Source organism: Camellia sinensis, chromosome 13 (genome assembly GCF_055761805.1).
Source record: "Camellia sinensis isolate YWXY chromosome 13, ASM5576180v1, whole genome shotgun sequence".
NCBI lineage: Eukaryota > Viridiplantae > Streptophyta > Magnoliopsida > Ericales > Theaceae > Camellia > Camellia sinensis.
This window is the reverse complement of record NC_138973.1, coordinates 36212553-36226219: the sequence shown is the minus strand read 5'-3', so window position 1 is coordinate 36226219 and position 13667 is coordinate 36212553. Positions and strand designations below refer to the sequence as shown.

Sequence of the window (13667 nt, the reverse complement as noted above, 5' to 3'; positions counted from 1 at the left end):
GCTCAGTCGCGAAGCAAATCAAGGTCGAGAGGACAATGATGATAATGTGGGTGCAAAAGCAGCTTGTTATCTCTCTGCCAATATGATGAAATTGATAACCAAGTCTGTACAACTACATGAGATCAATAGATCGTATTGCAAAGGGGTTTTTCTCTTTTTACAAAACTAGCTCTTTCACTGTGGCCATTTTATCTGAGCTGTGTTATATGTTATACTGACAATCGTAACATGGTTGTCCTGGCTAACCAAGATCAGATTAAGAAAGATGCAGCTAAATTTGTTGACGATTTTGAATTCGATTATGATATGTTGGAACTCGAATCAGATCAAACTGGCCCTATCTGGAAGATGGTGATCCAGGAAAAGATTGCAGCCCGGAAGAGACAGAGTACAGCAGCAAGTACAGACACCGTGGATGAGGCAATGGATGCACAGATAGAACAGGTTCCTCTTGCGCCCGAAGAGGACTTTCCTGACATTGGCGTATAACTATGTTAATCGTTGTAGGGTACCTGGTTTTTTAGTTCTAGTATTAATATGTGTAGTGGTTGTGTATTTTCAGTATTGGAATATGATGTTTACTTCTTGTTGATTAATATGTATGTATTGGCTGTGCGTTGTCAGGTATTGTAGATGTGATGTTACTTATTGTTTATTAATATGAATGTATGTATTGGTTGTGTGTTTTCAGTAGACCCGACCCGAACCTTGTGTTATATCAGACACATCTTCAAAGTAATTCTATTTAGGTTTTTTAATAAATTCAATGTTAAATCAGAAACCAAATTTGTAAGACACCATTACACGAATACTATCAAGACCGCTGAGGATATCAAGTGGCATCTAACAAATGGAGGTTTTAGAAAGCTAACACTTCGATAAGCAAAAAGATCATGTCAAAGGAGATTCTGTTAGAAATAAACTTGGCCACACAACAATCACTGACACAAATTTGAAAGAGAATTGGACAAGGAAAAATACAACTCTTGTATTTCACTCATATTATTATCATTGCATACTCATTCTTATTCTTCTACTCATTCCTATCTCTCATTACATAGATTGCATGACTATATATTAGATTCTAATATGTAACTTACACACTTTCATTAAGACCCACTAATTATATTAATTTTTGTAACCACTAACACATTTGCATACTACTACTGTCCCTTAACACACATTATGCACCATTACATGCATGCCATTATTCCTCCATAATTAGCATAACTAAATATAGGAAACTCCTAAAATATTAAAACACAAGTTTACTTTTCAACAGATTCTAAATTGATTATTGATATTTTAAATGCTAAAATTGGATCTTTTACTTGATGAAATTCTAACCCAAAAATGTGGAACTTCGAGGCCTTCCGTATGCAAATCTTTGTGCCACTTGAAGCAGGCTCCTATTGAATAGCTCATTGAGGTGGTTGTTTGCTACTTCTTCTGTAGTCATACTCTCGGTAGCATTCACAAATCCTTCTGCTATCCAAAGTCTAATTACTTTACTGCACATTATCTGTTGACCCTCAGGGAAAATGCTCAAGTACAAGAAACAAGTCTTCAGATAATCAGGCAGATAGTTGTAACTAAGAGATAGTGCTTTTTGTATACTCTCTAGTCTGTCATTGCCCTCTAATTCAGCACCAAGGTTGCGATAAATCATTTCCCATTCGTCTATTCTGCTCTGGTCCTTTATAGCCAAAGCACCACATATCGCTACAATTGCAAGCGGCAATCCATTAAATTTTTTAAAGAATTTATGGGAAATTTCCTTAAAGTGTGGAGGCCATAAGTTCCCTCGAAAAGTCTTGTTGCAAAAAAGCATATCCAAGACTCCTCTGCGGACAAGGGCATCAAGGTGTAGACATTACCATCAGTTTCATTGCAATAGGTACTAGAAGCTATATCTGATAAACGAGTTGTAAGAATGACACGACTGCAACAATTGTTGTCAGGCAGCACGGATTTGACAGCATCCCAATCATCATCGGAAACAACACGTACCTCCTTTGTTGCAGAAAATCTTTAACCATTCCTTTCAACCTGTTAATGCTCATTGTTTCAACTTCAGAAGGGACTGGTTGCAGGATTTCAGTGAAGAGTTGTTGAATCATGTCCTTCATGAGATCCTCAATGTTGATTGACTGGAAACAGTGAGCCAAGCATGGCTGTTAAAATGTTTCTTCACCGTTTCATCATCGTAGACTGTTTTAACCAGGGTTGTTTTGCCAAATCCTGCATTCCCACCACAGAAACTGCTTTCAGCCTAGTACCTCCCTCGATTAGCGACCCAATCAGTCATCTTTTGGGCTTTTCAATCCCCACCAGCTTTGTTTCTTCAAGTAGAAGCGCATCGCCTTGACAATCATACCATGAATTATTAACACTAGTGGACCTTGAGCCTTCTGGTATACCATATCTATCTTGGTATCTCTGACGTCCTTGGGAAATATTGATGACCCTGGACTTGATTCTTAGCACCTCAGAAGCAATTTGGTGGTGAGCTTTTAAAGTCTTGATGAAGCGGGGAATCTTACGAAGAAATCCACAGAATCCATTGCCATGATGATGTGCAAGGTGAAGCTTGAATTTGTCAATAACATCTTCAGTGCCAAAAGCAGCATCACGGACTTGTTTGACCCAAACTTTGAGTTCTTGGTCATTTTCTTCCTTAGCATCAGCAACACTGAGGAAAGCGGACATGCGCTCGAAGTCATCTCGATGTATTCAATAAATTCACCTCCGCTCAATAAATTCACCTCTTGTTGGAGGAAGTGCGCAACAAAGTTGGCTAGTAGATGGAACACCTCATTTTTGAGTGTTTGTAGCAGTAGTAGCCTTTGCGTTTGAAGGGATAATTAGGATGAAATGGTGATCTAAGGACTAAACTGAGTTTCAAAACTGGGAATTTGTAATGCTCAAACTCAAACATAGGACTCTTTTCGTTCTGTGATGATAATGTATTATTGGTTATATGTTTTCAGTAGACCTGAACCTTGTTTTATATCAGACAAATCTTCAAAATAATTCTATTTAGATTATTAATAAATTCAATGTTAAATGATAAACCAAATTTGCAGGACACCATTACAGGAATACTATTAGGACTGCTATTTCAAGTGGCATCTATCAAATTGAGGTTTTAGAAAGCTATCACTTTGATGAATCTATTAGGCAAAAAAAATCAAGTTGAAGGAGATTCTAAATTGATTGTTGATACTTTCGATGCTAATATTGGATCTTTTACTTGATGAAATTCAAACCAAAAAATGTGGAACTTCCAAAACAATTTACAGTCTTAACAGACACACCAAAGGCAAATCAATGTCAAAAGAGACCTAGAACTAATTCCATTGTTAGTTTCCAGCAAGCTTCATTGACGAGTTTAACCATTTGGTTGCAGTGAGTGAGATCATATTATGCTTATTTTCGATTCATTTGATTCAATAAATGGTTACCCAATAAAGTAGATGAGGCTTCCACACACATAGGAAAGATGGTAATACTAACAAATTATAACATGATGAACTACAACAGCTTAATTACCTAGATATGTGGAAACGGTGATTCCTATGAAAAAGGTTAACATACAACAACAAAAAAAAATGCATTTTGTCAATATCTATTTTTTTAAGAAAAATGTAATAAAATAATATATATATATATATATAATTATTGGATCGACTTAATTTTTTTCACTGATAATACGCACGGAGAGTTCTACAAGGTGAATAGAGCCTGAGGTGAGGCAACTAAGGCGGTCGTCTTGGGCCCCTGATTTTGAACAAAATTTAGAGCTTCCAACTAGGGGAGTGTATCATGTCGTGTTATTTTATAATTACTTCAATATTAGCTCAATTCATTTATTTTCATGTTGTTGTATGGTGCTATTTTGATTCATGTCCAATTGATGTTTAATGTGAAAACTTTCACTTTTAATTAAAAATAACTTAGCTAGTGTATGGAGAGATTAAAATTTTTCCCATAATTTGAATTTTATAAACTTTATTTCTACTATATGAAATTATTCATAAAATGTTTGATTTTAATGCAATTACATTTTTCTAATTAAAAAAATTGTAACTTATTACTATATATGTTTTTACTAGGTTGACTCTAAAATAGGTAACAAAAAATAACATATCTTAAATGAAAAAAATATATTAGCCTTAATTATTATTTTACATACTTTTTTATTCAGTTAGATGGAGTTAAACAAAAGATTAAAAAAATGTCATGGCATCCCTTAGTAAATATTAAAATATATAACTAATAATTTATGTTATTGAGTCATATCATATTTGAATTCATGTTGAAAAATAGTCAACTCTAACTTGCTAATTTTATATATTGCTTGAGTTGTGTCGAAAATTCCCATCCTTATCCCGAATTAATTTTAGTTATCATAACATTAGTAAGCTAAAAAATAAAGATTTGATTCAACTAATTGAAGTTCAACTATTTTATATATATATATATATATATATTTGTTATCTAAATTTTGTTAAATTGTAATGCAATAGAAATAAATTTTTATCTTTTTTGTTTTATCCAAACAAATTTTTGGGTTTTTTTGGGGTAATGATATATGAAGGCCTAATTTAAAAAATTCACCTTAGGCCCCTAATAACTCAAGACCGGCCCTGAAGGTGACAGTTTGAATCATTGAAACAGGATTCATGATAAGCCCCATTGAGCCCTTATGAATTCGAAATAAGTTTAATCTAATTTATTTCTCTCAAATGGGTAATGCTTGGTTTAGTTTTTAAAATATATTTTAAAAAAATTTAAAAATAAATTTTGTGAAAAAAAAAAATTTATTTTCTTATAGATTTTTTTTTTTTAAGGATAAAATTTATTTAGCTTGCAATATTTTAAAAAAAAAATTTAAAAATTTTGAAAAATCAACAGATTTGTTGTTAGCGTTTTCTTAACATAAAACATTTGTCTGCCAACGGGATAAACATACTATAACTCGAAAACGACACGGTTATTTTAACTACTTTCTCCTCTTTCTCTCTATCTCACATACACACAGAAGCCAGAGAGAGGCGCAACAAAATTCAATTCGTGAGTCCACAAGTCTTGTTACTCCTCTGTCTCCTGTTGTTGTGTTCTTATTCATGTTGTTGCATCAATACTGTACGGGGGCAAAATATCCTCTGCTTTCCGTACTCCTTGGACTCTAAGCTTCTCGTGATGGTGTCTAACCTGGCAACACAGAAACGGTGAGCTGCCCGGCGGTGGTTTGCCGGATAGACCCTCCGACGATCAAGTTAGATCACTAGAGGAAGAAGGAGGCCGTTAGAGAGAGAAAGTGTGTTTCAGATGGCGCAAAATTGCTTTTTGCTACTTACGTCCAACGTTCACCCTCCCACTCCTATTTCTAGGCTGGCCATGCAGCCTCAGGATTGTGCGTGCAGTTCCTCTGCTGTCCTTCCCAGGACAGGTGGCAGTGCTCGCCTGTAACGCCCTCAAATATATAACATAAAACCCATCAAATAAGGCAAGCATTTGCATATAAACTAACCACATTCTTTTATTCATTAGAGCTCCATTACATAAGTATTACATGTTAACATCATAACAAAATGCCCTACAGGCTTACAGCTTTCCAAGTTAACACTTGGTTGCAACAAATGAGTACTAACTCGTTTACACATTAAGCCCTGGGCTTGAAGTTACATGTAATACATCAAAAGTTAAGCGACAAAAGTATGTCCGCCACTAGCCTCCCAGCTATGTTCTTGGAGGTGGCATGCTTCCTGCACCTGAAAATGATATTGCCATATAGGGTGAGCCACAGCCCAGTAGAAATACACTAAACCAACCATGGACAATGACTAAAATATTAGCAATTGATAGATGGTCAACACTGATACATCCACATAAATCACATATTTATGTCATACAACTTATGTGTCTAAGTTACCTTTCTTTTTTTTTTTCTTTTTCAACAGATAGGCATATAAGCACTACCCACATGCTCAACAGATATGTATAACAATAATATCCACATTCTCAGATAAGCAAATAAGCTATATCCACATTCTACAACAGATATGTATAACGACAATATCCACAGATAAGCATAAAAGTTGTATCCACACTTCACAAAGATAAGCATATGAGCTCTACCTTCACTTCTCTAGACAAGCATATGAGCTGTGTCTACGGAGTTCATCCCCTATCTTCTCCCAATACTTATCCGGTTTAGAGGTACATCCCCTATCTTCCCCTAAACCGCGGAGTACATCCCCTATCTCCTCCTCTACACTTAACGTATATAAACACATTGGTTCTATATACAATCACCCAATACATACAGTTAATGTATTCTATCAACCGTCAAGTTCCATGACACATTTCATTGATTAGTTTCAGTTTACCTAATCATCATGCATTGTCTACAACAATCACGACTATCCTCCACCGATAGCCCAAAGCAGTTACTTCTAAACAGAAAATAAATGCACAAATGGATATTCAATCAACATTTCATTTCCTCATTTCTCACAATTAATTATCCCAATTAATTAAACAATGTAATTAGGCCATTTTCCATAATTACCATTTCAACCCTTAGGTCCCATTTTCATCAATGATTCAACATCAATTCCATTTCTCCATGCCAAACATGCATCTAGGTTTATTATGAATAAAACCCCAACTTTTGTAAAATTACACAAAAGCCCCAAACTTTCACAAAGTTACCAAACCAAGCCCAACATCTCAAAATACCAAAATTTAAAGACAAAACCCATAGAGAGGAGTAGGATATCCCTACCTCAAATTCGGAGTCCCAAAGGAGAAGACGACAAAACTCAACGTGCTCCAAAACCCGAGATTTTCAGATTAAAATGAAGCCCTCGACGATCAACAACCTTTTTATAAAGGCCAAAGGTGAGTAAATCACTCCTACTAGATCAAAACCAAGAGAGAAGGTAGAGTCTAGAGTGAGAGGCTCAACAATGGTGATTTTGGAAAAGTAAGAGAGAGAAGAGAAAGTGAAAAAGTGATTTGAAGAGTCACAAATTCGGGACTTTAACCCAGGTCTCCGCTCGAGCGTAAAACACCCCGCTCGAGCGGCTACTCACAGACTTCCGCTCGAGCGGCCAACCTCCCGCTCGAGCGCAGAATGCACTCGCCCAGCACTTTTGCAGAACCAGGCCTCCGCTCGAGCTCCCAACCCTACGCTCGAGCGTCCACTCACACAGATCCGCTCGAGCGGCCAACTCCACGCTCGAGCGTACAACACTGCACAACAAATACTGGATGGGTGTATTACCCGCTCGAGCGCCAACACCTCCGCTCGAGCGTACAGGCCAAAAATCTGGGCAACTAGTTTTGGTTTCTAAACTCAACCAACCTGAAACAAATCCGCCCAACACATCCTATAACTCAAATACGTAGTAAAAAGGATGTAAACAAAATAATAAACAACTACTAACATCCACGGACACATGTCCGGATCACTATACAACAAGGGTAAACCCGGGATCGCTATAACCTCCCCCCCTTAAAGAATTTCGTCCCCGAAATTAAACACAAGTTTTCAAAAACAAGTTTTCCTCCATTTTAAACAATGTTACATTTTAACATTCAAAAATTCGACCCATTACCGGTCATCCCATCTCTCTAACAAGAGACATCTCACAATATGTATATCACATATGTACTTTCAACATGCATCAACATTATGCACTATCTTTCCAATTTCAACAATATATTCAACACATATAGTGTCACATTCAACTTCCATATGAGGCAAGTCCCAAAACATACTCCCAATAACCAAAACATTTTCAATGTTTCACAACTTAAGACATATATAAAAGCTCTTAAGTTCAACAAAATGTAAAATTTAAATACAAGATTACATATCAACAAACAAGTCTGGATATTTCTCTCGGACTTCCAACTCACGTTCCCAAGTGGCTTCCTCCACTCCGTGATGTTTCCACAAGACTTTCACCAAAGGAATGGTCTTGCCACGCAGGACCTGATCCCGCCTATCCAAGACTCGAACCGGTCTCTCCTCATACGAGGCATCCTCATCTACCTCTAAATCAGTCCAATCCAACACATGTGATGGATCTGGCTCATACTTCCGAAGCATACTCACATGAAACACGTCATGCACTCCGGACAACTGCGGCGGTAAGGCTAACCGATAAGCAACCTCATCTATCCTCTCAAGGATCTCAAAGGGACCAATAAACCGAGGGGATAACTTCCCACTCTTCCCAAATCTCATCAAGCCTCGCCTAGGTGATATCTTCAGAAAGACATGATCACCTACCTCAAACGCCAAAGGCCTCCTCCTACGGTCAGCATAAGATTTCTGCCGACTCTGGGCTGTAACAAGCCTCCTACGGATAAGCTCAACTTTCTCCGTCGTCTCCCTAACCAACTCCGGACCCAACAAAGGTGCATCACCCACCTCGGCCCAACAAACTGGAGACCTACACGGTCGGCCATACAAGGCCTCAAACGGTGCCATACCGATGCTAGACTGAAAACTGTTGTTGTAGGCAAACTCTACCAAGGGCAAGTGCCCCTCCCACGTCCCACTGAAATCCAGGACACAACCCCGAAGCATATCCTCGAGGATCTGAATAGTACGCTCGGACTGCCCGTCAGTCTGAGGATGATAAGCCGTACTAAAGGTCAACTTAGTGCCCAAGGCACTCTGTAAGCTCTGCCACAACCTAGCAGTAAAACGAGGATCTCTATCTGAGACGATCGTCACTGGGACCCCGTGCAATCTCACTACGTCCCGAATATACAAATCGGCAAGATGATCTACCGAATCTCTCACGCGCATAGGAATGAAGTGCGCCGACTTAGTCAACCGGTCTACAACCACCCAAATAGCATCACTACCCCGTTGAGTCCTCGAAAGACCTACAACGAAGTCCATAGTGACATGCTCCCACTTCCACTCGGCAATAGGCAAGGGTTGCAACAAACCCGCTGGCCTCTGATGCTCGGCCTTCACTTGCTGGCAAGTAAGACATTTCGATACGAAAACAGCCACATCTCTCTTCATACCCCGCCACCAAAATTGGCGACCCAAATCCTGATACATCTTAGTACCTCCCGGATGCACCGCAAGGCGCGAATGATGAAACTCTCGGAGTACTTCCTCACGGCAAGACTCCGGTACAAACAAACGGTCTCGGTATCTCACACTCAGGTCGGGATACACCGTCAAACCCTTCTCAACTTTCCCACTGGAGATCTTCTCTCGGAGAGATTCTACCTCAAAGTCACTTCTCTGTGCCTCTAACACTCTAATCACAAGTGTAGGCTGCACAACAACAGAAAACAAGGCCGCAGCCTCAACAGATTCGCCCAGTAGCAAATCAAACTCGCCAAGTGCTCCCAACATCTCCCATTCCCGGATGGCTATACAAGCTACATCACTAATGGATTTCCTACTAAGAGCATCGGCCACAACATTGGCCTTTCCCGGATGATAGTGCAACTCAAAATCATAATCGTCGATGAATTCCATCCATCTCCTCTGCCTCAAATTCAAGTCTCTCTGTGTAAACAGATACTTTAAACTCTTATGATCCGAGAATACCTCGAACCTCTCACCATAAAGGTAGTGCCTCCAGATTTTCAAGGCAAAGATCACAGCTGCTAACTCTAGGTCGTGTGTGGGGTAATTCTTCTCGTGTATTTTTAACTGACGTGAGCCATAAGCTACCACTTTCCCTTCTTGCATCAACACACAACCCAAACCCTCTCGTGAGGCATCACAATAAACCGCATAACCCAACCCTCTCTCCGGAATAATCAACACCGGAGCGGTGGTCAATCTAACTTTCAACTCTTGGAACGACTTTTCACAAGTCTCACTCCACACAAACTTGACTCCCTTTCGAGTCAGTCTAGTCAACGGTGACGCTAACCTGGAGAAATCTTTCACAAACCGACGGTAATACCCAGCCAATCCCAGAAAACTGCGGATCTCAAACACACTCTTAGGCTGTGCCCAATCCTGCACTGCCTCAACCTTGGATGTATCAACAGACACCCCTTCCCCGGATACCACGTGGCCTAAGAATTTAACTTCCCTCAGCCAGAACTCACACTTCCCAAACTTGGCATACAGCCTATGGGCTCTAAGCAACTCAAGCACCACTCTCAAGTGTTCCTCGTGCTCCTCCTCTGAAGGCGAATAGATAAGGATGTCGTCCACGAAGACGACCACAAATCGGTCTAAGAACTCCCGGAAAATCCGGTTCATCAAGTCCATAAAGACTGTCGGTGCATTGGTAAGCCCAAATGGCATCACCAGAAACTCATAATGGCCATACCGCGTACGGAATGCCGTTTTCGGAATATCCTCATCCCTGACCCTCAACTGGTGGTAACCCGATCTCAAGTCTACCTTAGAGAAACAACGGGAACCCTTCAACTGGTCAAACAAATCATCTATACGGGGCATAGGGTACTTATTCTTAACCGTAGCCCGATTCAACTTCCGATAGTCAATACACAATCTCAAGGCACCATCTTTCTTTTTAACAAAGAGGGTCGGTGCTCCCCACAGTGAAACACTAGGGCGAACAAAGCCCTTATCGAGCAATTCCTGGAGCTGAACTTTCAACTCAACCAACTCTGCTGGAGCAAAACGGTAAGGTGCCATAGAAATCGGCGCCGTGCCGGGCACTAAATCAATAGAGAACTCTATCTCTCAGTGAGGTGGCAAACTAACAAGATTTTCGGGAAAAACATCCGAATACTCACAAACCACCCTCGGCAATACATGCTGGGTCTCACCACTCTCACCACTCTCAAAGCTAGCAAGTAGACTACTAAGTTCACTTCGCCCTCGCGAATCATACCCCGGTGGCAAAACACTACCAACCCGGTCTCCCAAGAAATGGAACCACTCCCCGCTCAAGGTACATAACGTAACCCTCTGGCGGTAGCAATCAATAACAGCCCGGTATGACGATAGCCAGTCCATACCCAAAATAACATCAAAACCCTTCATGGGCATGACAACAAACGGAAAAGGAAGCCTATAGTCGGCGACCTCTATATCACATCCTCTAACACCGTGTTTCAGGATCAACTCACCACCCAAAGGCGATACCACACAAATAGGAGATGCTAACCGTGCTAACTCCAATTCCAAAACAGATGCAAATGCAGCAGATACAAAAGAATGAGATGCACCCGTGTCTATCAACACATTAGCAACTGAGTTGCAAAACAGAAAAGTACCTCTCACTACTGATGGAGCCGGCACTAAATCCTGCGCGGTAACAGCATACACGCGCCCCGTAGGCCCCTGGTCTACCTGCTCACCTCTCGGAGCAAAAGACTGCTGCACAGACTGGGATGACGAAACTCCCGGATTGGCCCTCGAGGCCTGCACAGACTGAGCTGGCTGAAAACCCTGCGTCTGCCTAGAACCAGACGCTCCCGAAGTGGCACTCAACTGTGGGCAAAACCTCTTCATGTGCCCAGGTTGTCCACACTGATAACAAGTCAAGGGCTGCCCCCTGCCCAAACTCTGACTCTGCGGTCTAGCTGAAGAAGAAGCAGCTTTCTGACCCCCACCCTTCTGCGGGCAAACTGAAACCTTGTGACCCAGCTGGCCACACTTGTAACAAGTGAATTCCCCCTGACTGCCTCTTCCCGAGCCTATACTCGGCACTGGAAAGGTCGATCTAGAGACTGCACCCTGAGACTGCTGAGGGTTATACCCCTTCTGTCTCCTGCCATCACTCTGACTATCCTGGCTCCTCTTGGAGCCCCTCTGTTCTTCCTCCTCCTCCTGCATCATAATCTCCATATGAGCAGCAGCATCAACTAGGTGTCTATACTCTCGGATGTAAGACCCACCAACTCTCAACTTGAGGCCCCGCCTCAACTTCCGCTCAAACTCATAGCAACGGCGTTCCTCAGACGCCACCAATTCAGGTGCAAACCTGGACAAACTAGTAAAAGTAGCCTCAAACTCGCCCACTGACAAGCCCTGCTGTTTAAGCCGGCTAAACTGATCCCTCAGCTTCTCCCTAGCTGCTGCAGACAAAAACCTCTCTTGAAAAGCATTCAGAAACGCCTCCCAAGTACCACCAACACGAGCCTTCTCGTACTTCCACCATTGACCCGCATCTCCCTTCAGCTGGAAGGATGCCAAGGTCACTTTCAGTGCTCCGTCCTCAATGCCAAGCATCTCGAACGTCTTACTCATCTGCTCTAGCCACTCATTAGCCTTCAGTGGCTCCTTCGGATCCCCGATAAACTCATCCGGATTAGACCGGAAAAACTCCCTCTTCAAGAAAGAAGGCCCTGTCTTAGCTGCCTGATTCCCAGCTCTAAGAATACCCAAAGCTCCTGCTATCTCTCTGGCCAAGGCACCCATAGCCTGCTGACCTACTGGCTCGGCCACAGTGGCTTGCCCAACTCCCTCCTGCATTGCCGGAATCTCACCCGGTAACGGTACTTCCTGCCTCGCAGGTCTACCATGCCTAGCTCCTCTTCCTCGTCCTGACATCCTAATAAAGGCAATACAGAACGTTAGCACATTCATAAATGTGCCGAAACTAAACACTCACGTCCTAATGCATGGACAACTGTAATTCACTCCACATAAGCACATAAACACATAAGCACTTACGAATTTCATTTCCGGATAATGATAGTCCCGAGGCGTTACTAGAGTTCCGGTTAGAAATAGCATTGATCAAGTGCTTTTCCAACAAGACTCCCAGAAACCCAAGGATCCAATCAACATCCTAGAAATTAAATCCCATACCCACATAGTCACATAAGCATGTTATCAAATAAGCACATAGCATATGGTACTACATCTAAGTCTCTATCAAGCGAGACAAACCCATTGTGATACTAATCACTTCCCACGTACCCAAAGTATTCGAACCCGGTACGCTCTGATACCAAGTTGTAACGCCCTCAAATATATAACATAAAACCCATCAAATAAGGCAAGCATTTGCATATAAACTAACCACATTCTTTTATTCATTAGAGCTCCATTACATAAGTATTACATGTTAACATCATAACAAAATGCCCTACAGGCTTACAGCTTTCCAAGTTAACACTTGGTTGCAACAAATGAGTACTAACTCGTTTACACATTAAGCCCTGGGCTTGAAGTTACATGTAATACATCAAAAGTTAAGCGACAAAAGTATGTCCGCCACTAGCCTCCCAGCTATGTTCTTGGAGGTGGCATGCTTCCTGCACCTGAAAATGATATTCCCATATAGGGTGAGCCACAGCCCAGTAGAAATACACTAAACCAACCATGGACAATGACTAAAATATTAGCAATTGATAGATGGTCAACACTGATACATCCACATAAATCACATATTTATGTCATACAACTTATGTGTCTAAGTTACCTTTTTTTTTTTTTTTCTTTTTCAACAGATAGGCATATAAGCACTACCCACATGCTCAACAGATATGTATAACAACAATATCCACATTCTCAGATAAGCAAATAAGCTATATCCACATTCTACAACAGATATGTATAACGACAATATCCACAGATAAGCATAAAAGCTGTATCCACACTTCACAAAGATAAGCATATGAGCTCTACCTTCACTTCTCTAGACAAGCATATGAGCTGTGTCTACGGAGTTCATCCCCTA

The 13667-nt window shown here is 41.0% G+C and overlaps 1 protein-coding gene across 1 annotated transcript; it reads right to left on the bottom strand.

The window, feature by feature from the left end:
- Nucleotides 1-1342: 1342 nt before the first annotated feature.
- LOC145805310 (disease resistance protein RPM1-like) lies at nucleotides 1343-2709 on the bottom strand. The gene is made up of 4 exons (XM_082900425.1): nucleotides 2332-2709; nucleotides 2011-2150; nucleotides 1878-1942; nucleotides 1343-1722 (listed from the first exon to the last, which is right to left on the bottom strand). The coding sequence occupies exons 1-4, from the start codon at nucleotides 2707-2709 to the stop codon at nucleotides 1343-1345; spliced, it is 963 nt and encodes a 320-aa protein (XP_082756551.1).
- Between the last annotated feature and the right edge of the window lie 10958 nt (nucleotides 2710-13667).

What these genes read in the sequence shown, in the direction of transcription:
- LOC145805310 (XM_082900425.1), bottom strand. Translation starts at nt 2,709, where the DNA reads ATGTCCGCTTTCCTCAGTGTTGCTGATGCTAAGGAAGAAAATGACCAA. An exon ending in TACTTGAAGAAACAAAGCTG is followed by an intron (nt 2,151 to 2,331) that starts GTGGGGATTGAA and finishes CACTGTTTCCAG; the next exon opens with TCAATCAACATTGAGGATCT. An exon ending in GATTTTCTGCAACAAAGGAG is followed by an intron (nt 1,943 to 2,010) that starts GTACGTGTTGTT and finishes CAATTGTTGCAG; the next exon opens with TCGTGTCATTCTTACAACTC.